The following is a 25088-nucleotide window of genomic DNA, read 5'->3' as shown; positions in this document are numbered from 1 at the left end:
TAAATATATTTATTTACTCATTGAAATTTAAATAGTAGTTGTATTGGACTAGATTGACCCTCATCCATATTTTAATGATAACAAAACATAACCTAATACATTAATGATTGTAAATTAAGCATTTCATATGCAATTTCTTGACAAAAATTCATGGTCTTTGGAAAAGAATTGGCAAATTTATTATAAGACCTCAAGCCACACGAAGTGTCAAGTCATTTTGAAGAAGTACATACAAGAAGATTGAAGACTTGAAGATTAGACTCGAATCAATTAGATTCATCTCAAGAACTCCAACCATGTACTAGGACCGTCAACCAAATCTCAATCCCAAGGTACACAAGAGCTTTGGAGCTTTAGGGCACAAATATTTTTAAAATTATGCTTAATCAATGTATAACCATGTTTTAAACTTGCTACAATTTCTTAGGATAATTTTCATCATGCTTATAAGCCATTTAAGAAAATTGGTAATTGGCATGATCAATCATCACAATGTGATTGATCGATCATCTAGAATGCAACTAGTAAGCATTCTAAAACATGATCGATTATCCAATCAAACATGATCCATCATACAAAATCCTGCAAGATAAGGTTATAAAGCATATTGATCATACTCTGTAGCCTAGTCAATCATCAAGAAATCTACATATCCAACACTATAAGAACATGATCGATCAATCATATAGGGTTGATCCATCAATCGCATAAGGTTGATCGATCAATCGAGTTTTCTGAAAATTTGAAAGCATGTTGATTGATCAATAAGCTCAGGCAACCAAAAAAATATAGTTATTACACATGGTTGATTGATCACACATTTCCAGTGATTGATCAATAGATCTATCAACTTTTTGGAAATGAGCAGATAACGACTAGTTTAGTTGGAAATCTTATAAATAGGCCACCAAAAAATATTTGACAAAATTAACTGAGCATTTATTTGAAATCCTATTGATTTCATAATTCAATACGATAAAAATTTCAACCTAAGATAATTAAAGAAAAAGGGAAGAAGAAGAAGAAGACGAACAATAAAAGGAAGGACGACTAGGAGAGGAGAGAATTGAGGGGAAAATAAGGGTTGTGGTCTAATGCCTCAACCCTCTCCCTTAACCTTTATTTATAGATAAAAAAAATACATAAATTATAAGTATACCCTTCACCCCTAAGATTATTACAATAATGTCACTCAAGCTTGTTTATGTCTTTCAATACTCCCCTTCAAGCTGGTGTTGGGAAAACATCATATAATCCTAGTTAGGTACATGCAATGGATAGAATTCTTGAATTGAATGATTTTGTGAACATATTAGCAAGTTGTCCATGAGTTGATACATGTTTTAGGCTTATTATTCCTACTTGTAGCTTTTCTCTCACAAAGTGACAGTCCACCTCGATATACTTAGTTCTCTCATGAAACATTGGGTTTGAGGCAATATGGATTGCTACTTGATTATCACAAATAAAAGTTCCATAGAGCCTGCTTTGTGGAACTCTACTTCAGATAGAAGGGATTTAATCCATAGAAGCTCACTTACTAAATGTGCAATGACTCTATTTTATGCTTTTGCACTAGACCTTGCAACCACGCTTTATTTTTCTCCCCCATGTAACAAGGTTGCCTCCAACTAGAGTATAATATCTTGAAGTAGATTTTCTATCATCTGGTGATTCAGCTCAATCTGCATCGACAAAGCTTTCAATATTGAAATGACCATGATACTTATATAAGAGCCCTTGTCCTGGTGTTTTTTTCAAGTACCTGAGAATCCTTTCCAATGCCTGCCAATGAGACATTTGAGGTTTATGCATATATTGACTAACCATACTGACAACAAAGGAGATATCTGGTCTAATCACAGTGAGATAGATAAGTTTGCCGACTAGCCTCTAGTACTTGTCAATATCAACTTCTTCTCCCGAGCCAACACATAGTTTTGTATTTGTCTCCATGGGGTGTTAGCAAAACAACATCCCATCATTCCCGTTTCTTCAAGCAAGTCAAAGACATATTTTCTTTGGGATAATATAATACCATGCTTGGATTGGACTAGAGAACCTCAATACTAGAAATGCAAAAGAAAAATTATCTAGTAGAAAATCTTTCATTTTTACTACAATTTTCTGATATTTGTGTCATTTTTTTGGAGCAGAAAAATTCTACACTTTAACTCCTCTCGCATTTAAGAAATATAAGTTTCCTATTTATGTCAATGTAGTTCTTGATTACTTACTTCTTACTCAAACATTAATTTTTGTCTTTGTAAAAAAAAATATTTTAGTGTAAACACAAACATTATAACTATTTTTTCCATTATATTCTATGGCAGCACAAACACAAGAAAATTTACCTAAGGAATTTTTTTTCCAATAAGAAAATTTTCCTATAAAAAATAATTAAAGAAAAGTCAATGGTAATGATTTAACCTAGCATCATTAGGGATCATTCCATGCTCTTTCTTCTCCTCCACTAATCTAGTGCTTTATATGAACTTCCTTCTCTATAATATCCACAACTTAACTTCCTCCCATCTACCAATTTTAGATGCAATTTCTTCAAGTGACATAAATTCTTGGTCTTTGGAAAAGAATTGGCAAATTTATTATAAGACCTCAAGCCACACGAAGTGTCAAATCATCTTGAAGAAGTACCTACAAAAATATGGAAGACTTGAAGATTAGACTCAAGTCAATTCATCTCAAGAACTCTAATCATGCACAAGGACCGTCAACCAAATTTTAATCCCAAGGTACACAAGAGCTTAGGGGCTTTAGGGCACAAATGTTTTTAAAATTATGCTTAATCGATGCATAACCATGTTTTAAACTTGCTACAATCTCTTAGAGTATTTTTCATCATACTTAGAAGCCATCTAAGAAAAGTGGCAACTAGCACGATAGATCATCACAATATGATTGATTGATCATCCAAAATGCAACTAGTAAACAATATAAAACATGATTGATTATCCAATCAGACATGATCCATCATACAGAATTCTACTAGATAAGGTTATAAAACATATTGATCATACTCTTTAGCATGATCAATCATCTAGAATTCTGTATAACCAACACTACAAGAACATGATCGATCAATCAAATTTTTAAAAAATCTGAAAGCATCAACAACTCTAGACAACCAAGAAAACATAGTTATCACTCATGGTTTATTGATCATACATTTCCAATGATTGATCAATAGATCTATCAGCTTTTTGGAAATGAGCAGATAACGACTAGTTTAGTTGGGAATATTATAAATAGGCCACCAAAAATCTTTTACAACATTAATTGAGCATTTATTTGAAATCTCAAGCATTCAAAGAAGCATTTACATGAAATTTTCATACAAACCCATTCTTTAGAGAGAAAAAGGCTATCTTCTTGCATTTTCTTCAACCTATATCGAACATCCTTCAACATCCTAACTTCCTCAAACTCTTACATTTATTCTTGTATTAAAAGGATTGGAGACTTGGATCTCACTGAGAGAAGATTGTTTCTCCCATTAAAAAAGATGTAAGCTTTTCTTTTCTTGCTGTATCTGTCATTTTTCTTACCAAGGTTGTTCTAGAACCTGGAATCTAGAAAGGGAAGCTTGTTGAAGTTGTAATTTACCTGTATCATCTTTGTGGGAGAGATTTATCATAGTGTAATTGGGTATTACATTTGACTTAAGGAGAGTTTTTTTTCAAGGGTTCTTGAGCTCTAATTACCAATAGGGGGACATTGAGAACAAGAATTTTTCATGTTCATTGTGGTGTATGCTTGTATGTTCTTTTAATTAGTTTATTTTTATAATTAAGCATCAAATTTTTATTTTAATATCTCAATTCACCCTCCTCTTGAGAAGCCGCCCGGACTAACAAGTTTCACTTGCAAAAGTCAGTCTTCTACTAGATATAACTTTTTAGAGACTTACTTTTTGTTTTGAAAATAAATGAAGTATATCAACCATCCAATAGAGGAAAGTTTCTTATTATTAGGAATATATCTTATTTTATTACTTTTTAGCAAGAGATTTTTTTATTTGTAGACTATTATGTGTTTTCCTCAATTTCACTCAACACATGGTTTATTTTGTCTTGAGGACTACAAGCCATGAGTGAGGTTTGATTTGAGTTGATTCAACATTTGATTGTAGTTTGAAACGTTGTTGTCAAAGTCATATGTTTTTGTAGTAGATAGAATTACCATTTTCTATCTCCTTCAACATTTTCAAAACACTTTTTGAAAGATAATATTTTCTTAACAAAATGATTATGGATTTCCATATATTGATAGTCATGATCACCATCCCAACACAAAGTCAAAAGCACATGTTCAATTGAATTTAGAACCTTTTTTATTAAGGTTTAAATTATTAGTACATAGCCATTTAGGTCGTTATTCAAACATCATAACCCTACATTATTAGTATTTTGTGTTGTGAGATTGTATGGAACGGTGTAATAGCAGTACTTTTGTTTCTTTTTACATTTTCATTTTACAAGTGGTGCACGATTTTAGTAAAATATGCAGGTTTGGGTGCACCTATTTTGGCTATTGAATGTGTGATGGAAGCATGGATAGTATGTTTTTGAGATTTTCGGCCAAGGATTGCAACCAAGGACTCCATGTCTTTTCATGCATTCTTATCCTTTTGAGATGTTGAGATATGTTGTACTCTATCGGCAACAAATAAACAATTATTTCTGCCAAAATTTTCTAGAGTTTTAGTTCATGTTCTTAGGCATTCACCACTTGCTATTATTAGGATTTACTATAGATTTTAAATAATTGCATCATGTATCATGAGGTTGAAGTTATTTAATCCATGACTTAAGAAATGGCTATTGATTGATCATATACATAGAAGAATTTTTTTACTTCACAAAATTTTCAGTTGGTCTTCCATTTCCTCTAAGAGAGGTAAAAAAGAAACTAATTTACTATTTGTTTGGGAATATTTTAACATGGATAATGGAAAAATGATTTAGTTATAGGTATTAGACATAATGAAAATTTAATAAATTATATTTAACAGTCTTACAAATTCATCCATTCATTGGATAGGCATTGTGATAATAGTTGTGACCGGCCTTTGTCTTCAATTTGCTCTTTTCTAGTGCATGAGTTGGGATCCTTGTTTCCAAAATTCCCAATTCATTGGAGAGCTAGATGTTGTCGTCATTAATTTTGGCCACTTGAATGTTTAGAAGTAACTTATGCATGATGTCATCCGTGTTTTGTCTTAATCCTATTACATGAATGATGTAGTATTAGGTGAAGACATGTTATCAAAATGGAACTAACTATTTATTCTTACTTTTTCTATTTTTTTTTGTTCTTTCAAAGATGTTCAAAAAATAATATTGGTCAAATATATATGCATGGTAATTATATTTGCCCATTGAAAACTTGTAAATTACACATGCAATAAGTGAACTATGATACTGCAATTCAACCCTTTTTTACATTTATATGGTCTCTTTTCATCGAAGCATTCATTTCCAATATGCATCTCATTAACTTATAATCTCTTCACAACATTTAAGATACTCATGTAGAAACTCTAGTAATCATCATTATCTTCATAGTCAATAACAGTGAGCCATGATAAGGTGCTAATTACATGACCCATTTGAAGAGTACAAATGAAAACTAATTAATATAACATATTACAATTAGATTGAAATAATAATTTATTGTTTAATTATTTTTAAAAATATTCAGTATTATCTAATTTTAAACAAGCAATAATATATCCATAAATAATTCATAATCCTTAACACTAGGAGCTTGAAGAAAACAGAGTAGTAAAAAATTTTAGCTATTGATATGTTTTATGAATAAAAGGAAAAATAGAAATCCACTTACTCTATCATATCTTGTCACTAAGCTTTGAACTCTACAATGTACCTCAAGTGAGCTTGTACATCACTACATTAGTAATAAGACACAATATTAGGTTCAAAGATGTCATAAAAGATAATGTTGGAATATAGATCACACTCAAGTATTGAGTTAAACTATTAAAAGGAACCATACATTCGCATAAAATTATTTACATGAATTTAAAATGGGGAACATCCTATAATCAAAAGGATGATATTAGTAAGTTACATAAAAGTTTTTCCGATAAAAATCACATAAACTAGGTTGATGAAACAATACCAAACTAACATGATATCTAAAAAATAATTAATGAAAATGATAAAGTTAAGAATCTAAATTTGTTTTCAATGAGAGAAGACCCGAGAAATAAATACATGAACCTTGTCCCTATGTTTTTAATCTTTTTTTCTCCTAAAAATTGGAACAAAAGATACTCACAATCTCTTGTTCTTGACACTTAACTGTCTAGTTCATATTAAGTTTGGGGTAATTTTGTAATACCTTACAAGAGATCGAACATGGATTAGAAGATTTCATTTTCTCTCTTATAGTCATAGAGCTACTAGGGATTTAACAAAAAAGACGAATTGTGAAATAAAGCCAAATAAAGAGAGTGAAGGTATAAATCATTTTTCATGATTGAGCAAGCACAACTTGCATAACGATGTCCAAAATACGATCAAGAAACTAGAAATAAGGGGTTACGACTATGTTATGATGTTGCAACAAAGTCAAAGGTATACTTAGACTCTAAGAGGCCTCACTGGAATCAATTACTCACACTAACAATAAATATACATGTACAAGGATACTTTAGCCATTTATTAATTGATCTATCAAATTTAACTTGATAGATAATTGCTAAAGGTAATGATTATGAGACATCCAATAAGAAATATGAACATACAAAGACAAGTATAAAAAGATGCATTATTCAAAGCTATACCAAAGCCCTTCACTACAAAGGAAGATCATATTCATTCGAAAGTAGCACGAGAGGCAAAGAGGGAGAAATCACCCATGCAAAACCATGCATGGTTGATGTCCACCTCATCCACTCAAAAGAAGACGTCTCCATGCATGCTTCTAGAGAATTCAATATCTTCAATCTCTCACATGCAAGTCCCACTACATCCAACTCAAAATATTTTTTTTAAAATCATGATCAAATCAATCAAGGAGACAAATGATCTCAAATAACTCAATCAAAGGAAGAAAAACAAGGTAAAATCAAATAAGGAAATCAAGATCCAAAATGAAAGGAAGAAAAAAGGAACGACAAAACTCTATTTTGAACCGATTGATGTAATTATGTCAAGACACCTACATTACAACTTGTAAGAGGAATTCCTTGTGATTTATTTCTCCTTTAAATTTTTTTATATATACCCTTGTAATCCTTATACAATTCATTCAATATATATAAAAAATCATCCCTTGCCTTTGGCTCTCTCTCTCTTAGGTTTTGGTCTTGAATATCTTGAAGCTCTCTCAATCCTGCACTCATTCATTCACTCATTCATGGTAGCTTAAATTTTCTCATGGTATTAGAGGTGAAGGTTTGATCCTGAGGAGGATGATCTGATTCAAACAAGTAGGTACTCTGCCATTAATTTCATATCATATTCTTATATTATCATCTTTTTCATAAACATTGTCCAACATTTTTCTTCTTTTTTTCTTCTTGAATTTGTCCTCTTCTTGACACTTCAGTCAATTGTAATAGTTTCTTACTTCCATCTCTTATTATAATCATTATGAGTACCAATGCCATCTCAATACATTCAAATCTGCCTCTCACTTTAGCTACATCTATTACTGCACTCATTTCACTTAAACTCTCCTCCAACAACTATGTACTATAGAGAAGTCAATGATTCCGGTTTTGAAATCTCAACGACTCATGGGATTCATTGATGGATCTATTACGCCACCTTCATAATTTGATAGTGATAGTCCATTCATGATAAATCCATCATTTACAAAATGGGAGCTTAGATACCAGTTACTTCTCCGTCAGTTCAATGCTACAATGGTTGAAGAAGCCCTTTGCCATGTGGTTGGACTCAAGACAGCAAAGATATGGCAAAAATGTGAAATCATTTTTTTCCAAATCACTCAAAGGTATGTGAGATGCTCTTCATCAAGCTTTACAAACAATGAAGAAGACGAAATATCAAAATTCAAAGGAATATGTGACGCTTTAGCAGTCATAAAAAGTCGTAGTTCAGAAGAGGACAAATCTTTTTGGCTTCTCCATAGGTTAAATGCCCCATATGAATCCTTGACAACAATGCTTGCCTAACCTCCATTGCCAACTTATGAAGAAATTCTACCGGTACTCTAGAGTCATTACCTTCGGATAAGTGAAACACTGGAAAATTTATTTTCAGCCATGACGGTGAACAAAACTTTTGCAAACATGTCATCAAAGGCAAAAAAAAAAAAACAACAATTTGCAAACATGACATCAAAAAGGAAAAAAAAAAAACAACCAATTTTTCAACCAAAATTCAAGTAACTCACCTAAACACAACAACTTCACCCCATCCAAAAATAATACTTTTGGTCAATTCCACAACAAGAAACAATCATCATCCACTATCTCATCAAATGGGATTTAATGTCAGATTTGTCACAAACCCAATCACACTACTGATACATGCTAGCATCGGTTCAATAAAAATTACCAAGTAAAAATATTCCAGGTGCTTTAGCAGCTGCCACTATCTTCAAACCAAAAGAGGACTCACAATGGTCTCTTGATACAGGTGCTACAACACATATAACAAAAAATCCACGTATGTTCTCAAACCTATCTCCTTATAAAGGATCAAAAAGAGTAGAAGTAGGAAATGGTAATGCTCTCTCTATTGAAGGAAAAATACAATTTCAACTATCATCCTCTTTTGGTTCCTTTTACCTTCACAATGGACTTTTAGTTCCACATATAAAAAAATATCATTTCAGAGTCAAAGTTTACAAAAGACAATAATTTTTTATGGAGTTTCATCCAAATTGTTTTCATGTGAAGGACACACAACATGGAATAATTTAGTCCAACGGGATAATGTCTTATGGTCTATAGGAGAGAAAATAAGAAAAATAAGATACTTTTGGTAGAATTGACCTTTAGTACTTCTGATATTAATATCTCCCATAATATAGATCAGAATCATAAACCGTTTGTTGATTAAGAAACTAGACTCGAAGAGATTTAATTTGATACCTAATTTAATATAAAAATCTTCATTCTTGAATCTATTATAACTTCTTTATTTTTTTGATTATGTAGCTTGAGGGATGTCGATTCCAATAAGAATATCTACTTACATATAGATCACACATTGACATTAAATTTTCTCCTTCTGAAACAAGAATTCGATACATTTCATTAAAGTATAATATTTCTTCATAAAATATACTTATTATGAGAGAAATAATCTGATAGATCACACATTGACATTAAGTTTTCTCCTTCTGAAACAAGAATTCGTTACATTTCATTAAAGTATCATATTTCTTTTGACCTATAATCCTCCATATAAAGTCTCGTACTTGATGGCATAAAATGCCTAAGAACCTGAAGTTTTTGTTGCTAATCGAACCTCTCTTGTAGTCTAACCTTTACTGCTTCAAATATTGATTTCTCTTCGAAGAAAACTCCGATTGCCATTTTTTTTTTTTTTTTTGCATTTGAAGGTTGACACAAATATATTTCCATCAATATATAATTTGAAATATGAAAATTTTAGTATGGAGGTATGAATGCCAAGAAAACAATAGGTACTGGGATAGAAAAGAAAGAAAAATGATACAATACGAACTTAAACTACTCTCATGATAGATCAAAACTGTGGGTTGACTGAGTCAACTCATAGGACCCACTCTGATACCATGTTAAATTTTTTAAAAATAAAAATACTTTACTAATTTGTTATAATTTGAGTACAATGAGTCTCTATTTATAATCGAGGAAATAAGTATAATCTAATGGTGCTGGATTAATTGAATGGTGTGGTTTCTAGCATAAGCTACTTGTTTCCCTTTTATGTGAATTGTTAGGATGGAAAATGGTTAGTCCAACAAATATGTTGCTAGAAATTTTTCTATAAGAGTTTCTTTTTTAATTATAGAACATGCTCAATATACATCTTTAGTAACTAGACTGTTTGTTATCATCAAAATTACCTTAGTAGGGATATTAAGATCAACAACACGTGGACCAACGACACAATAAACATTTTGCTTGAGGGTTAAAAAATAAGGTTAGTTATATATTTGTGCCATGGTATAAAACTAAATAATAGTTTTGCAGTTAATCATTTTTGTGAACTTAGTGCTTATATATCTTTTCTACAACGGGTAAAGATATTAGAATACCAATGTCATCTTGATAAATACCATAACACTTACAACCAATAACACCAACGGGTCATTGTTGGTACAATACTAAGTTGGTATACAATAAACAACATGTGAATCCATACTAAGTTGCTAAAAGTACATCAAAGATCTTAAAATAACAATTTCATAGTCAAGGACTATTATGAAGATAGTGATCTCTATTAGTACGGGGCAATGGCCACTATAATTATGATCTCTACTATATTGGGGCAATGATCATTATGGGGTAGAATTTGTGCTACATGCATAAGAAATTTGATTATGTACTCAAATTTAAATGGTTTGATGTAAGTAATCAAAGGCATGACATCCAGACGACTGTTTGGTTTACTAGTATGAACACATCCAACACATGATGCATTGATGACACTTTTATGTTGGCATATCAAGCAAGATAAGTGTTCTACATGAATGGCCTTAAATATGGTGGTCCATGGTGTGCATACATAAGGTGGTTAATTGAAATGTGTATGATGTTCTTGTTGAATTTATGGAAAAGAGAAAAACTTCATTGACATGATGTAATCAAAGTATATGAACCTCTATTTATAATAGAGGAAAGTAGTTGAGTCCAATTATAATTAAACTACCCTTGTACCAACTACACCCAAACTCTAACACTTAAAGATAAGTCATATCATAATTAAATAACTCAACATAAATAGAAGACTAGCATAACTAAAGCACCTTTAAATTGAAACTCTTTTGTGAGACCATCTTCCATAATAATTGTGACTCTGTAAGACTTCTTATTGTTAGAGTCATGTAAGACTCTTCCATATTTGCTCTTCAACACTCCCCCTCAAGTTGGAGTTTATAACTTCAGCTTGCAATGAAACTTCATCTTTTGCGCTCCCCATTTCTTGAGTATTTTTGTCACATTAAAATTACCACAATATATAGAATAAAATACCTCTTTCTTGTACTTCTTCTTCTACTTCTCCCTCTCAAACTGGGAGGTAATGGTAATGATCCCAGCTTGAACCAAATAACATAGATGTAGTAATAAGCTCCTCCATCACGATGTCCCAACCCGGGCACCAACTCTCAAAGGGTAGAAATGGGTGATAAGTGGGTAATGCATGTCATTCACAAGACGACGATAAAAGACCCACGAGTACATATAAAAAGTCTCAATGGGCTTAAAAGACCCATATGTATGTATATATATATATATATAATTGTGAACCAACCGAAGCAACACACAAGAGGTTGGCCCAAAGGGGTATGTGAGAGTCAAATAAAGGATGGTAGGGGAAAGGTAACCAAAAAAAAGGGGCAAGTGAGATATTTTTTCGATATTGTTTATCAATAACAACAACTCAAAAAGTGATACAAAAAAATCGGCTTAAATTCTTATTTTTCAATGCGACAGGATACCGACATGACCTTTGATTTTTCCAATGTGAATATATCCTTAAATATAGATTAAATTGATATAAAAATTTTCCTTATGAAAATAGACTTAAATACCTTTCATCCTAGTATAACTTCACTTCATAAAATATAATTCTATTGAGATATATAATCTGATAGATTTCGGTCTCTGTAATCTAGTTGAACTAAGTACTCTTTCTCCTTTTGCTAGCATTACCATTGACTCTTCCAAGATCAATATCTCCATATAAAAAACTCAGATCGAAAATTGGTTGAATAGGTAAGAAAATAAACTTACAAGTATTTTTGTTTATATATAATTCCCCATATAAAGTCTCGTTCTTGATAGCATAAAATAGCTTGGAATTTGAAATTTTCTGCTACTGCCCGAACCTCTCTTGCAGTTTGACCTTTGCTGCTTAAAATATCGATTTCCTTTTTTAGAAAAATCTGATTGCCAAAATTCATTTTGAGTTGTAGACTCGAATATCTTTCCGTCAATGTATAATATATAATATGAAAAACTTAGTATAGATGTGATAACGTAAATAAAACAACAGGTAAAGGGATTGAAAAGAGAAAAAAAAGATACATATGAACCTAAACTGCTAGAGATAATAGATCAGAAAAATATCACATTACCTCTGTGGGTTGACCGAGCCAACTCACAAAACCTGCTCTGATACCATGTTGAATTTATGGGAAGAGAAAAACTTCATTGACTTCATGTAATCAGAGTACATAAACCTCTATTTATAATAGAGGAAAATAGTATAGTCCAATTATAATTAAACTACCCTTGTCCCAATTACACCCAAACTCTAACACTAAATGATAAGTCCTAGCATAATTAAATAACTCGACATAAATAGAAGACTAGTATAACTAATGCACCTTTAAACTAAAACTCTTTTGTAAAACCTCCTTCCATAATAATCGTAGCTCTGTAAGACTTCTTATTGTGGGAGTCATGTCAGACTCTTCCATATTTGCTCTTCAACAATTCTAAACTAACAAAATACCTCTCTTGAGGAAACATAAGTCTTCCAACAAAACTTGTCCTTTGAATGGCTTCACAATATCCAACACCACGAGAATAAAATTTCACTTGAACAAATATCGATATCCTTCAATGGGTATCTGCTCTGATATGAGCAAAATAATCAAATAATAACTTATTTGATGAGGAGGAAGAAGAAGAGGAAGTTGAAGATGAGGACAATGAAGAGGAAAACGGGGATGAAGAAGGAGAAAATTGGCAAGAGGGTAATAATTCAAGGACAACTCATATTTGATGTAAACTTGTTTGATTATGGCATGTAAAATCATTCAGTTTATTTTTTTACAAAGTTTATACAATTTGTGTTGTGTTTTGTTTATATTATGTCTAACCATTTTAATTAATTAACAAGATTCATTAGTATGCTACCTAAACCACCACATTGTCTCTCCCTCCACAATCAAAGCCATAGTGTCTATGACCATGCCTACCAAAGTCATAACAACTTGCTTCTTCATAAGCAGAGTTATCTATCTATCTAGCCATGATAGCTTAAGGACACACGATGATTTGGGGGCCTTAGGTGGTGTTGTTGCTATATAACATTCGCTTTATTAGAAATATTGCTCTCTTTCATCTTATTTGAATAAAATTATTGACATTGCTTATTTATATGGCTTCTTTTTGCACCCTCAACCTTCGTAGAAGCAATGGAGTGGCCTACAAGGGATCTAGAAATTGAGAAAGCTTGGGGAGGGGGTGGGGGTGGATTGTAGAGCTTTAGTTCACATTTTTTAATAACTACAAATAACCCATCTTTGAGCCCTATAGCACCTTCAATCAACTTCCTTGGGCATCTACTAAAGACCCAAATAGAGAAGATGATTATTTGTTGGAAGACAAGGCCCAAACCCACACGACCAAGGAAGACCCACATATCAAAGTGTATTAGAAGATGGGCCCAAGCCCATAAGACCAAGGAAGACCCATGGATCCAAGAGAAATAAAAAACGGGCTCAAGGCCCACAAATCAAGGAGAATACCCATAGACCCACATATAGTGATGGGAGGATGATAAATAAAGGGTCATCTTATAGAGATGGCATTGATGTAATTATGTTAAAGTTCCAGTGTTAAAACCCTAAACCCTAAACCCTAAGTTCAGGTGTATTATTGTAATATTGTAGTTTCATAAATCTATAAATAGAGCTTCAGGGGGGAGGTTAAGAATAATCGATTCCATAACCCTTCTTCCTCCGGTTTTCTCCCAATGAGTTTCTTTCCCTTTTTCTCCATGAGCTAAATTCATGAAGTCCTGAAAATCAATATGGTATCAGAGCTTTGATTTTCAAGACTCCGATCTATGGTTTTTAGATTCAAATAAACCCATTTATTTTTTTCTTTTCTCTTGTTATCTTTTTTTACCCGTCATATTATTGTTATTTTTTTCTCAGTGTCGTTGAAGTATAGTTTGCTTTGTTCAGGCCATATTCCTCGTATTGATGCTATATTTTTTCATAGTTATTAGAACTGCATAGATTGATGTTGTCATTGTATTTTCTCCGGTGACGACTAATGAAGCTGTGATCATTGAAATTCCCAAAGACGAGGAGACACCAGCAATGGCTCCTGGCATGGGTGGTATGGATTACTGAATCAAAACATTCATGCAGCATCCTTACGTACTTGGATGGCGGCAGTGTGACTAGGAACCGTTGTTCGGCCCACCATGATAGAGCCCATCTTTAACAATGTCATCACCGAAGGGGACACGGCCTGGTTGGGTTTACCGGTGACGGAGACAATGACCCGATGCTCATTCTTATCACAACACGGAGAGATGAAAAAGAGACGAAAAAGTTCGCTGCTATTTTTTACAGAATTCCATGGTCGTCAGAGCTTTTCTGTGTCCGTGTTCGTCTTGAAGCTTTGCGTCGTTCTGAGTTGGATTGCCGCATTAGAAATCGGCTATACTTCCTACCTTTCCCAGTCCTACTGATTCGTCTCTTCGCCTGTAGCCAGAAAACCTCGCTTAACATCACCGGCTATTTCCTTCCACTCAGCCGAGAAAAAATTATTACTGTTGTCTCTGTTCGGCTGACGGGGAAGACGACCCACAGTCGCCGGAGAAGACGACTTTGCACCTGAGAGAAAAAAAATTCTACTACATAGTTTCCGTGGGAGGACGATGACACTCTGGCGCTGCCGAGCTGCCCGAGCGCCAACTATGAGTTGCTGGTTTTATGGAAAGTTGTAGTCGTCGACGTTCTGCTTAATTCCCGGTGATGTCTCCTATTTCGGAGAGTTTTCGTTTTTGTCTCGCCTTCAAGATCTCTCTGGATTTTATCTGTTGCCTTATCCAAGTTTCCTAAGTTAGGAAACTTGAATTAAATCAGCTGCGGGCCCGCGCTTTGTTCTGCCAAGACCCGGACTCGCCCAAGTCAACTCGGACCAGCGAGCAAGCGAACCAACAACCCGAGGGTAGTGCTTTTGCACCTGCCAGACTGAGTCAACCCAGACCGGGTCAACTCGGACCCGGGTCAACCTGACTTGGGCCACTTAATTTTTGCCTCGGTAAACATGCCCAAGATTTTGGCGTGACTTGGTAAATTTTTTTCTCTGGCTGGATTATTATTGAAGAATTAACAGATTATTCCTTGGTCAACACATTATTTAGAACAAATATATGTATCGAATTATTTCATAGGTTATTTTACAAAGATTATTTATGGTCGAATGGGCCCAAGCCGAACCCATTTTAGCTGCTGCTATTGTGTCTATTTTGATGAGACATAATTATTGAAGAAGAGGTAACCTCATACCATTATTTTATATCCCCATTAAAAATATCAAATTGTTGTGGTTGGGAGTCCATGACAGAGGAACTTCATCCCCGTAAAAAATATCAATTTTTTGTGGTTGGGAGTCTATGACGGAGGAACTTTATCCTCCTCAAAAAAATTAAATTTTTGTGGTTGGGAGTCCATGACGGAGGAACTTTATCCCCCTCCTCAAAAATATCAAATTTTTGTGGTTGGGAGTCCATGATGGAGGAACTTCATCCCTCTCAAAAATATCAAATTATTTGTAGTTGTGAGTCCATGACAGAGGAACTTCATCTTCGTAAAAAATATCAAATTTATTTGTAGTTGGGAGTCCATGACAGAGGAACTTTATCCCCGTAAAAAATATCAAATTTTTGTGGTTGGGAGTCTATAACAGAGGAACTTCATCCCCGTCAAAAATATCAAAATTATTTGTGGTTGAGAGTCCATGACGGAGGAACTTCATCCCCGTCAAAAATATGAAAATTATTTGTGGTTGGAAGTCCATGATGGAGGAACTTATAGTTATATTTATGTTATTTCCTCCTATTAATATCATATATTACTCTACCACTTGAGAGTCGTTGTCCTGTGGAGGGACACGGTGGTGGAGGTGAACACTTTAGAGAAATGTCTTAGCGACTAGGAGTGATTTACTCTCACTGATATTATATCAGCTGAGCCTCATGAATGAGAGCACCAGCGTGAGGGGGAGTATTGGAAGATGAAGACACATTGTACAAAAATTATTTTATACATCATTTACATCAAGCTGAGAGTTCATACTGTTCTCTCACCCCAGCTTGAGGGGGAGTGTTGGAAGAAAATGCCTAAGCCCACAGGACCAAAGAAGGCCCACATATCAAAGTGTATTAGAAGAAGGGCCCAAGCCCATAAGACCAAGGTAGACCCATGGATCCAAGAGAAATAGAAGATGAGCTCAAGACCCACAAAATCAAGGAGAAGACTTATAGGCCCACGTACAGTGATGGGAGGATGGTAAATAAAGGGTCATCTCATAGAGATGACATTGATGTAATTATGTTAAAGTTCAAGAGTTAAAACCCTAAACCCTAATTATAATATTATAGTTTCATAAATCTATAAATAGAGCTTTAGGGGGAGGGTTAGGAATAATCAATTCCTTAGCCCTTCTTCCTCTAGTTTTCTCTGAATGAGTTTCTTTCCCTTTTTCTCCCTGAGCTAAATTCCTGAAGTCCTGAAAATCAACATAAATTTTATGCTAACAAGGAAGAAGATTTCCTAGAGATGTATAACATGATTTGGGTAACATTACTTTTTTATGTTGATCAATTAAGTGTATACCTTGGTTAATATTAAGTTTGCTATGTTGATTATCCAATTTTATTTTATTTTTATGCAAGAGAAATTCAATAGAGATCCTCATGTTCACCTAGAGGTCAGACATATTTGTGGGGTGATTAAGAGCCACAAATTTTGAGATTATTGGAGTTTTCAACACAAGTGGTTCTAACAAAATTGAGGATTGGGAGAAGATACTAGTCACCCCTATGAAAGAGTTTCAATGGGGGTACTGGCCATGGATATGCCGAAATGTCTTCATGAATGACAAGTAATGTTTCTATAATATTAATACTTACATTTTTTTTATGTGAAAGTGCACCATATTCTTTTATTTTTTTCAAAAATGTAGAGGAAATTAAATGTAAATCTGGCATTCATATGGCTCGAAGTCATTTGGATTGGCTTGTCACGAGATAATGAGCATTTGAGGGCTCTAGAGATGCTCATGTGGGTAGAACCCTTTTTCTTTTTTGAAATATATTTATACAAAATAGTAATACTATATACAACTTGAATAGGAAAAGATGTAGGACAAGAGAGTGTAACTAGTATTTGTTGAAGAGAAGATATGAAAACCTCTTACATGATTTTCACAATAAGTAGTCTCACATAGCCAAAATTAATATGGTAAAGGTCTCACATAAGAGTTTTAGTTTAAAGGTGTTTTAGTTATGTTACTTTTCTATTTATATCGAATTATTTAATTATGCTAAGATTTATTTTTAAGTATTAAAATTTGGGTGTAATTGGGATAAAAGTAGTTTAATTGTAATTGGACTCTATTATTTTTTTCTATTATAAATACGAATTCATATACTTTAATTATATATTAAGTCAATAAATAGATTATGACGAGGGGATGTGATTTGGTGCACCACATCTTCCGCACAATCTAACTTCCATTTGTGATTCCTCTTGGGAAAGTTAAATGCAAAGATAATGGAGAGGAAAGAACAATTAGCACAAATAGTCTTGACTATGAGTCAGGTGCACATAACTTTGTTTCTCATGTTTTAACATTCCGTTTGCTATTTGGAAGCAGAGTATCCTTGGAAACTAATCTTAGCTGAGGCGTGAAGCAGCGGAGAAAGAACAAAAAACAGATGTGTCTGGATTTTGACTGTCGTCGACACGGAAATCGGAATTCGCTTAGAAACGCGTAAAATGGAAGCGCCGTGTGTCTCTTTGCTTTCCCGGTTCTCAGTTTTCACACGGAAGCGACACCTATTTTTATCCATCATAATAGTCAAAAAAGACATCTTAATCTTACTTTTAGTGTTGGCACCGACCGTTAAATCCTCGCTCTCTCTCGTAAGTTGAGCCCCTCGTAAGCATAAACCCAACGTTAATTGGCTGGCAAATTTTCTGGCGGGCTCCCTTTCAAACCAACTCCACGACCCGCAAAAACGCAACTCAGAACGCTCTTAATTAAGCGCAGCGCATTTGCCCTCTTTCCCGCACCGTCCACTATAAATCTTAAACACCCCCACGCTCTTCTCCACAAAATGGCGACTTCTCTCCTCTTTCTCGCCCTCCTTGCCCTCCAGGCGGCCACTGTTACTCTCTCGATTGGTGTCAACTACGGCACGCTTGGCGACAACCTTCCTCCTCCGTCGCAGGTGGCTGCTTTCCTCGTCGACCGCACCACTATCGACCGCGTCAAGCTCTTCGGCACTGATCCCGTCCTCATCACCGCCTTCGCCAAAACCCGCATCTTCGTCACCGTCACCGTTCCCAATGGCGACATCCCGGCGCTTGCTAAACTTCCCTACGCTCGTGACTGGGTCAGGGACCATATTTCCCCCTTCTACCCGGCAACGAAAATCGACCGCATCGCCGTGGGGAACGAGATCATGGCTACCGCCGACAAAAACCTCATCGCTCATCTCCTTCCCGCCATGAAATCCCTCCACGCAGCTCTCAAGCTCGCCGGAATCAACTATATTCAAGTATCAACGCCGCATTCCCTTGGGATATTGTCCAGCTCCGAGCCGCCTTCCTCCGGACGGTTCAGACGCGGGTACGACAAGGCGATCTTTGCACCGATGCTCGAGTATCACCGTCGGACAAAGTCCCCTTTTATGATAAACCCGTACCCCTACTTCGGCTTCTCCGACAAGACCCTGAACTACGCGCTGTTCAAGCCCAACCAGGGGATTCACGACCCCGCCACCGGCATCACTTACACTAACATGTTCGATGCTCAGCTAGATGCTGTGTATTCGGCGATGAAGCGACTAGGATACGGCGACGTGGACATTGTCGTGGCGGAGACGGGTTGGCCTTCGTTGGGAGACCCCAACCAGCCGGCAGTTAACATGGCGAACGCCATTTCCTTTAATGGGAATCTGATCCGTCATGTAAACTCCGGGAAAGGCACCCCCCTGATGCCCGGCCGGAAGTTTGACACATACATTTTCGCGCTCTTCAACGAGAACCTCAAGCCGGGCTCCACTGCCGAAAGGAACTTCGGCCTTTTCTGGCCTGATTTCACACCGGTTTACGATGTCGGAATCCTGAAGGGAGGAAAGGTGAGTCACTCTCTTTTCCTTTTTCCTTTTTCCTTTTTTCTTTTTTAAAGAGCTTCACGAAGAAAATGAAAACCATCCGATCGAGTCAGAAGCAGGAAACAGACAGCTGACGCCTGCGTGAGGGAGCTGTAAAACTCCAGAGTGGTGTCTCCTCGAGTCCCCTATCGAAAATTACCTTACGCGGCGGTGGTGCTGGCATTACCGCATTAGTATCGGGTTCCTGTAAATAATAAATAATTGGGGGACCACTCTCTCCGCCATTCGAGGCACGTTGCCATCAATTGACGAAAGCGCCGGGACCCACGGCCATATTTGGAATTATGAGACTTCAGGCTTTGAGATCTTAACGCGGAATTATTTTTGGTGTTCAGACACGTAGACAGTCCATGTGCGAGCTTCTGGTTCAGAAGAAACAAACCAGAGTCAGAGATGACACGGTGCCTCTGGAATGCTCAGATGCTGGCGTGCATCTCCTGGCGGAAGGCATCAGAAACAGGTGCCACCTGTTTCCTAGTTCGCAGGGATGCGTGAAAGGCATTACAGAGAATCTGGATTTCTTCTACGTCCTATCTCTTTTCTGTCCGTTTCTGGAAGCTAGAAAATTACCGCGGCCATCCCTGTCGAACTAGTAATAGTCTAGAATCAGTAGATTAACAGTTCCGTTTCAAAATTTGGCTCTACTTTCTTTTTATTTATTATGGAGTTGAGGATTCTGATTAATTTTTTTTGTTGTTGATTTCTTTTGTACAGTCCAGGGGTAGTACTCCATCGGTGCCGGCTCCATCCGGTTCAGGAGCTCAGTGGTGCGTGCCTGTGAAGGGAGCAAGTGATCAAGCTTTGCAAGCGAATATCGACTGGGTTTGCAGTTTGGGCACCGTGGACTGTAAACCAATTCAGACTGGCGGCCCCTGCTTCCAGCCCAACACCATACAGTCACATGCCGCGTACGCTATGAATGCCTATTTCCAGTCTGCCGGCCGCCATGGTTTCAACTGCGACTTTGCTCACACCGGAACCATTACCTCCTCCGACCCCAGTAAGTCATTTGATTCTTTCTTGAACCTCATTTCAGCTTTTAAACCGTCAGTTGCAGTGGTGGTGGGTCATCCCATCCCTCCAACGACTACATTCGGGGCATTCACCAGCTGGAAGCAAATAAAGGTGGAAAGGGTAGTGGAGTATTCCTTCCACTTTCCATAAAAGAGAAAAAGAAAAGCGAAAGGCTTGATCTTTTTCATGGTGATTCCGTACGGAATCCATCATATTGTCGTGTGAATGGGAGGTGTTCTTTGTCTTCTTTCTTTCTCTCTGCTCTTTGGCAAGAAGCAAGAAGCATCCTGTCCGATGCTTTTCCGATTCACGCCGTGGCTGCAGCAGTGTTTGCTGGTCGTCAATGACACAGCCATGTGAACGAAGCTTTAAAACAGAGATCTCCCTTTTTAATCAAAGATTCAGATATCATGTATACTTGTTAATATTCTCAACTGTTTGATCTTCATCAGGTCATGCCGAATGTAAGTTAAGCTCGTGAAGTGGAAACTGGACACTGGAAATGAGCAGGCGAAAATGATCCTACCACCGGAACTTTCCGACTCCCTGAAGATGTGGAGGAGGCCATAATGTAACGGCGATCTGGGGTTTTATTTTGCACTGTGTTCATAGGGAAAACTTGCCTGTTCAATGCTAGGTTGTAATTTAAAGCTAGTATTTGATCTAAATTTGTGACGAACTATTGGATGATTTATGGATTTATTTGTTGTACTGGATCCTGCATTTTAGTAGATTTAAATACATGACAAGGGATTAATGAAAGAAAAGGGCCAAGTAGAACGACGGAGAGAAAAGTGGTGTCACCTGATTCTTCGATGCATTAACTTGAATTCTCAGCATCCTTTGCAACGCCATGGATATGCCCTGCCTTTATCTTGCTCCCGTCTGCGGATAAGTTGGCAGCCTAATTGCTCGACCTACCATGAGATGAAGTTGTGGCCTGTGCGTGGTGGTGCCTTGACCTACAGCTTAAATGAGCTTGGAAAGAGAGATTACTATAGAGAATTATTCAAGTGATAGGTTTGCTGCATGGCTGAACGCCTTAAGCATAGTCTAAGGATACTGTGAAACTGGGTGATGGCTTCGTCTAAAATAGGGCAACTCTATAGTTAACATATCCGATGACCCACGGCTAATCTAATACTAATACTAAAAGCTATTTGATGTTAATACTACGAAAAGTTATTTGATGCAAAACGCCATTTGATGCTAATCTAATACGAAAAGTTATTTGATACCAAACGTTATCGCCATGATCGCCATTGAACGGTTGAGATAGTATTTTGCACCAAATGATCGTTCGTATTGGATCAACTCTCTCCGATCTCTCCGATCACCATAGTCAAGTATCCGATCTCTCCGATCACCGTAGTCAAGTATCCGAAAGATGCTGCATTGTAAACAAATCCAAAAGATGCTGCATCGTAAACAACTTAACATTCTTGATACAAATGACGATACCCTTTGGAAAAATGAAGCCAGAAGAGTTGTTTTGCTCGAACCAGTCCTGCTTTGATGGCTGGAAGAGTAGTATGCTTTAAAAGGACACCTTTCCCAATGGTGCACCCCAAGAATTATTCAGTCATGCGATGCTTATAGACTACAGTTTTGTAAAGGTGCATTACCTGTGGCAATTGCATCTGGTGGCAGTGGGTATCCAGTCCCAGAGTCCTTGGACGATTGTATTTTCCACCAATAGTACTCCTTTCCTACTAGAAATGTCATCAGCGCAAGATCTGCTTTTAACTATTTGTTATATCACTAACAATCAAACAGAGGTGTTAACAAGATATGAAGTAAAAAATCTACTGTTATCGTTCATATATTGAAGTTTTCTTGTGTTACATTCCCTTGTACTTGGGTGGGTACTCTAAAAATTAAACAGAAATGAAAAAAAGATACCTGTTCTAACTAATTTAAAGTTTTAAACCTTCCTATTGTCAAAATGGATCACCCCGCTTACCAAACTCGATGGTCTTCATCTGATCAGAAAATTCTCCAGGGCTTTTTTTTTTTCTGAAGTTCCGTCTTCTTCCTCTTATACCTCGGAGGAGCATTCACTTTGCATTGATAACTGTTGATGAAAATTAGACCTAAAAAAAACAACAACCAGGGGATTACATTATATCAAAGAAGTTTATATTCTGTGCAACATCTTCCCTTCTCACCAATTAGATCAAAGCATTACAGTTAGAGCATATTAATTTAGGGCAGAGCAAAGAAACCATAAGGTGCTAGTGGTTCACCATGTACTTCTTGTTTAAAAATATACAGAACCCACTATTTTATATTCCCAAAAGAAGCATTTGATCAGAAGTGTCATCAATTGCAACTGCAGGGAGTTCATTTCAGGAAACCTGCAGCATGAAGTCAATGTGAGAGTTTTGCAGCGGTTCCCTTCAAACTTAAAACATCTCCTCAATGCCCTGCAACATAAACATTGGCTCAGGTACATAGCCTTCTTCTCTCATTATCCTCTCTAATTCTTTTAAAAATCCATATATTCTGTCAGACTCTGGGTGCAACTTATCTCCTGCCTGAAAAGTATTGATACCATTGCCAAGCTCAATTGAGCTCAGCCCGGGAATTTTCTTTAAACCTTTTCCCTTAATCATTCTCCGAACTTCTGCAGCCTTATCCCATCTACCTTCATTAGCATAAATATTTGATAGCAATATATAGTAACCCACATGATCAGGCTCTATCTTAAATAAAGTTCGGGCTGCAATCTCACCCACATTGACATTTTTATGGATCCTACATCCACCAAGCAATGCACCCCAAACATGAGGACCCACAGTAGTTGGCATTTGACTAATAAGCTTCATTGCCTTTTCCAGATCACCTTTCCGGCAAAGTAGATCAACCATGATCCCATAATGCTCCCAGTTCTGTGCAACCCCATAGCTGCTGAGCATATTGTTGAACAGCATAATACCTTCTTCAACTAATCCAGCATGACTACAGGCAGATAAGATTGAAACAAATGTAACAGGATTTGGGTTGCAAGAGTCTTCAACCATCCCTTTGAACACGTCAATGGCTTCATATCCTCGGCCATGAATTCCATATGCTGCAATTATTGAACTCCAAACAACAACATCTCTATCTTGTGTGCCTTCAAACACCCTGACTGCATTATCTAGGGTACCACACTTTGCATACAAATCAATAAGTGCTGCCCTCACAAAAAGTTTATCTTCAAAACCTCTGGCGACCAAGTAACCGTGAAGGCAAAGTGCTTGTCGAAGTACTCCTAAAAGAGAGCTTGAGGCAAGAATTTTCACAATTGTCACAGCATCCGGAGAAATATCAGCTAATAGCATAGAGCGAAAAGTATTAATTGACTCATTAGCTAAGCCATTTTGTGCATATCCACTAATTAATGCAGACCAAGAGATTACATCTTTGTCGGGCATTTTGTTAAAGAGAATAACTGCATTCTCGAGACAAGAACACTTCATATACATGTCAACCAGAGCTGTTGAAACTGCAATGTCTAATTCGAAGCCTTTTTGAGTAGCTAACTCATGTATCTTCTTACCTCGAACTAAATCACAAGTGGCAGCACATGCCTGCAAAGCGTTAACTGTTGTAACAGAATTTGGCTCAAATCCTTTCTCAACCATGTCGTCAAAAAGAGCCAAGGCTTCAGTTGGCTTCTCATTTTGCACAAAACAAGCTATCATACAGCTCCAAGTAATAACATCCTTCACAGGGATACTGCTGAAAAGAGTTTTTGCGTAATGAACATATCCCACTTTTGCATAGAAGTTCAATAATGCATTAACAAGAGGCAGGTCATGGAGAAGGCTTCTCCTGAAAACAAACCCATGGCAACAACTTCCGTACTTGAAATTTTCGGATTGTGCACATGCTGATACAGCACTAACTAGCGTCACACGATCTGGCATAACACCTTCAGTCATTACCATTTGGTAAAAGAATAATAAAGCTTCTTTTGCATCACCATTTTGTACATACCATGTAACCATCGACGTCCACATAACTACATCAGGTTGCGCAAATTCACTAAAAACTCGTCGTGCACCTTCCATATCTCCGAATTTTGCATAAAGTTCCATCAAAGCCACACCCACGAATTTATCCGAGTCAATGCCAACCTTCTTCTTTATAAAACTGTGAATTGCTTGTCCAGCATTTATGGCTGATAGTTCTACACAAGCCTTGATAGCAATGGGGATTGTATACCCGTCTGGCCTCTCTGTAGAAAAAGAATGCATATGACGAAACAGAAAAAGGGTTTCTTTCCATTGCTTTGCTTTCAGATATGCTCTTAGAATAGCATTATAGAGGAACGTTGTTCTGTGAGGCGTTTCCTCAAAAAGTTGGTGCGCGTTTTCAAGGCAACCTAGTTTGCCGTAGAACGCAGTCAGCTTTGTAGCAAAAAGGCTATCGTGGGCAAAGCCAGCTTTCAGGAGGAATGAGTGTAGTGAAGCGAGGGATTTTTCATTGCTGCAGATTTCAAATAGCTGGGACAAGAAGAGTCTGTTTTTCATACAAGAAACAAGGGCGGGAAAAAGCTCTACGGTTTTTTCTGCATCAAGCGGTCTTCCTAGTAAACTAGAAGCAGAGTAGTTTTGTGAAAGGGAGAGAGTTTAACGTGAAAAGCATCTGAGAAGTCTCATCGGAGCTCTGTAGAAAGCAAAATGACTAAAGTGGTCTTGA

The 25088-nt window shown here is 36.4% G+C and overlaps 2 protein-coding genes across 2 annotated transcripts; one reads left to right on the top strand and one right to left on the bottom strand.

Moving 5' to 3' along the window:
- The first annotated feature begins 18178 nt into the window (after nucleotides 1–18178).
- On the top strand, nucleotides 18179–21115 carry LOC137934641 (glucan endo-1,3-beta-glucosidase-like). Its single transcript, XM_068779095.1, has 3 exons — nucleotides 18179–19349; nucleotides 20100–20385; nucleotides 20852–21115. The coding sequence occupies exons 1-3, from the start codon at nucleotides 18324–18326 to the stop codon at nucleotides 20878–20880; spliced, it is 1341 nt and encodes a 446-aa protein (XP_068635196.1). The 5' UTR covers nucleotides 18179–18323; the 3' UTR covers nucleotides 20881–21115.
- Nucleotides 21116–22191: 1076 nt separating this feature from the next.
- LOC137942724 (putative pentatricopeptide repeat-containing protein At3g01580) lies at nucleotides 22192–24952 on the bottom strand. Its single transcript, XM_068788462.1, has one exon. It carries the CDS (start codon nucleotides 24917–24919, stop codon nucleotides 22805–22807), a length of 2115 nt encoding a protein of 704 aa, XP_068644563.1. The 5' UTR covers nucleotides 24920–24952; the 3' UTR covers nucleotides 22192–22804.
- Between the last annotated feature and the right edge of the window lie 136 nt (nucleotides 24953–25088).

Source organism: Aristolochia californica, unplaced genomic scaffold (genome assembly GCF_029961685.1).
Source record: "Aristolochia californica isolate CCGP_79_NKW_82.1479 unplaced genomic scaffold, dmAriCali1.0.hap1 SCAF_10, whole genome shotgun sequence".
In the NCBI taxonomy this organism is placed as follows: domain Eukaryota; kingdom Viridiplantae; phylum Streptophyta; class Magnoliopsida; order Piperales; family Aristolochiaceae; genus Aristolochia; species Aristolochia californica.
This window is presented reverse-complemented; position numbering and strand designations above follow the sequence as displayed.

Bases quoted from the DNA above. Each gene is read 5' to 3' on its own strand.
- LOC137942724 (XM_068788462.1), bottom strand. From the start codon at position 24,919: ATGAAAAACAGACTCTTCTTGTCCCAGCTATTTGAAATCTGCAGCAAT.
- LOC137934641 (XM_068779095.1), top strand. From the start codon at position 18,324: ATGGCGACTTCTCTCCTCTTTCTCGCCCTCCTTGCCCTCCAGGCGGCC. The intron at 19,350-20,099 runs GTGAGTCACTCT...TCTTTTGTACAG, and splicing joins GAATCCTGAAGGGAGGAAAG to TCCAGGGGTAGTACTCCATC. The intron at 20,386-20,851 runs GTAAGTCATTTG...GATCTTCATCAG, and splicing joins CATTACCTCCTCCGACCCCA to GTCATGCCGAATGTAAGTTA.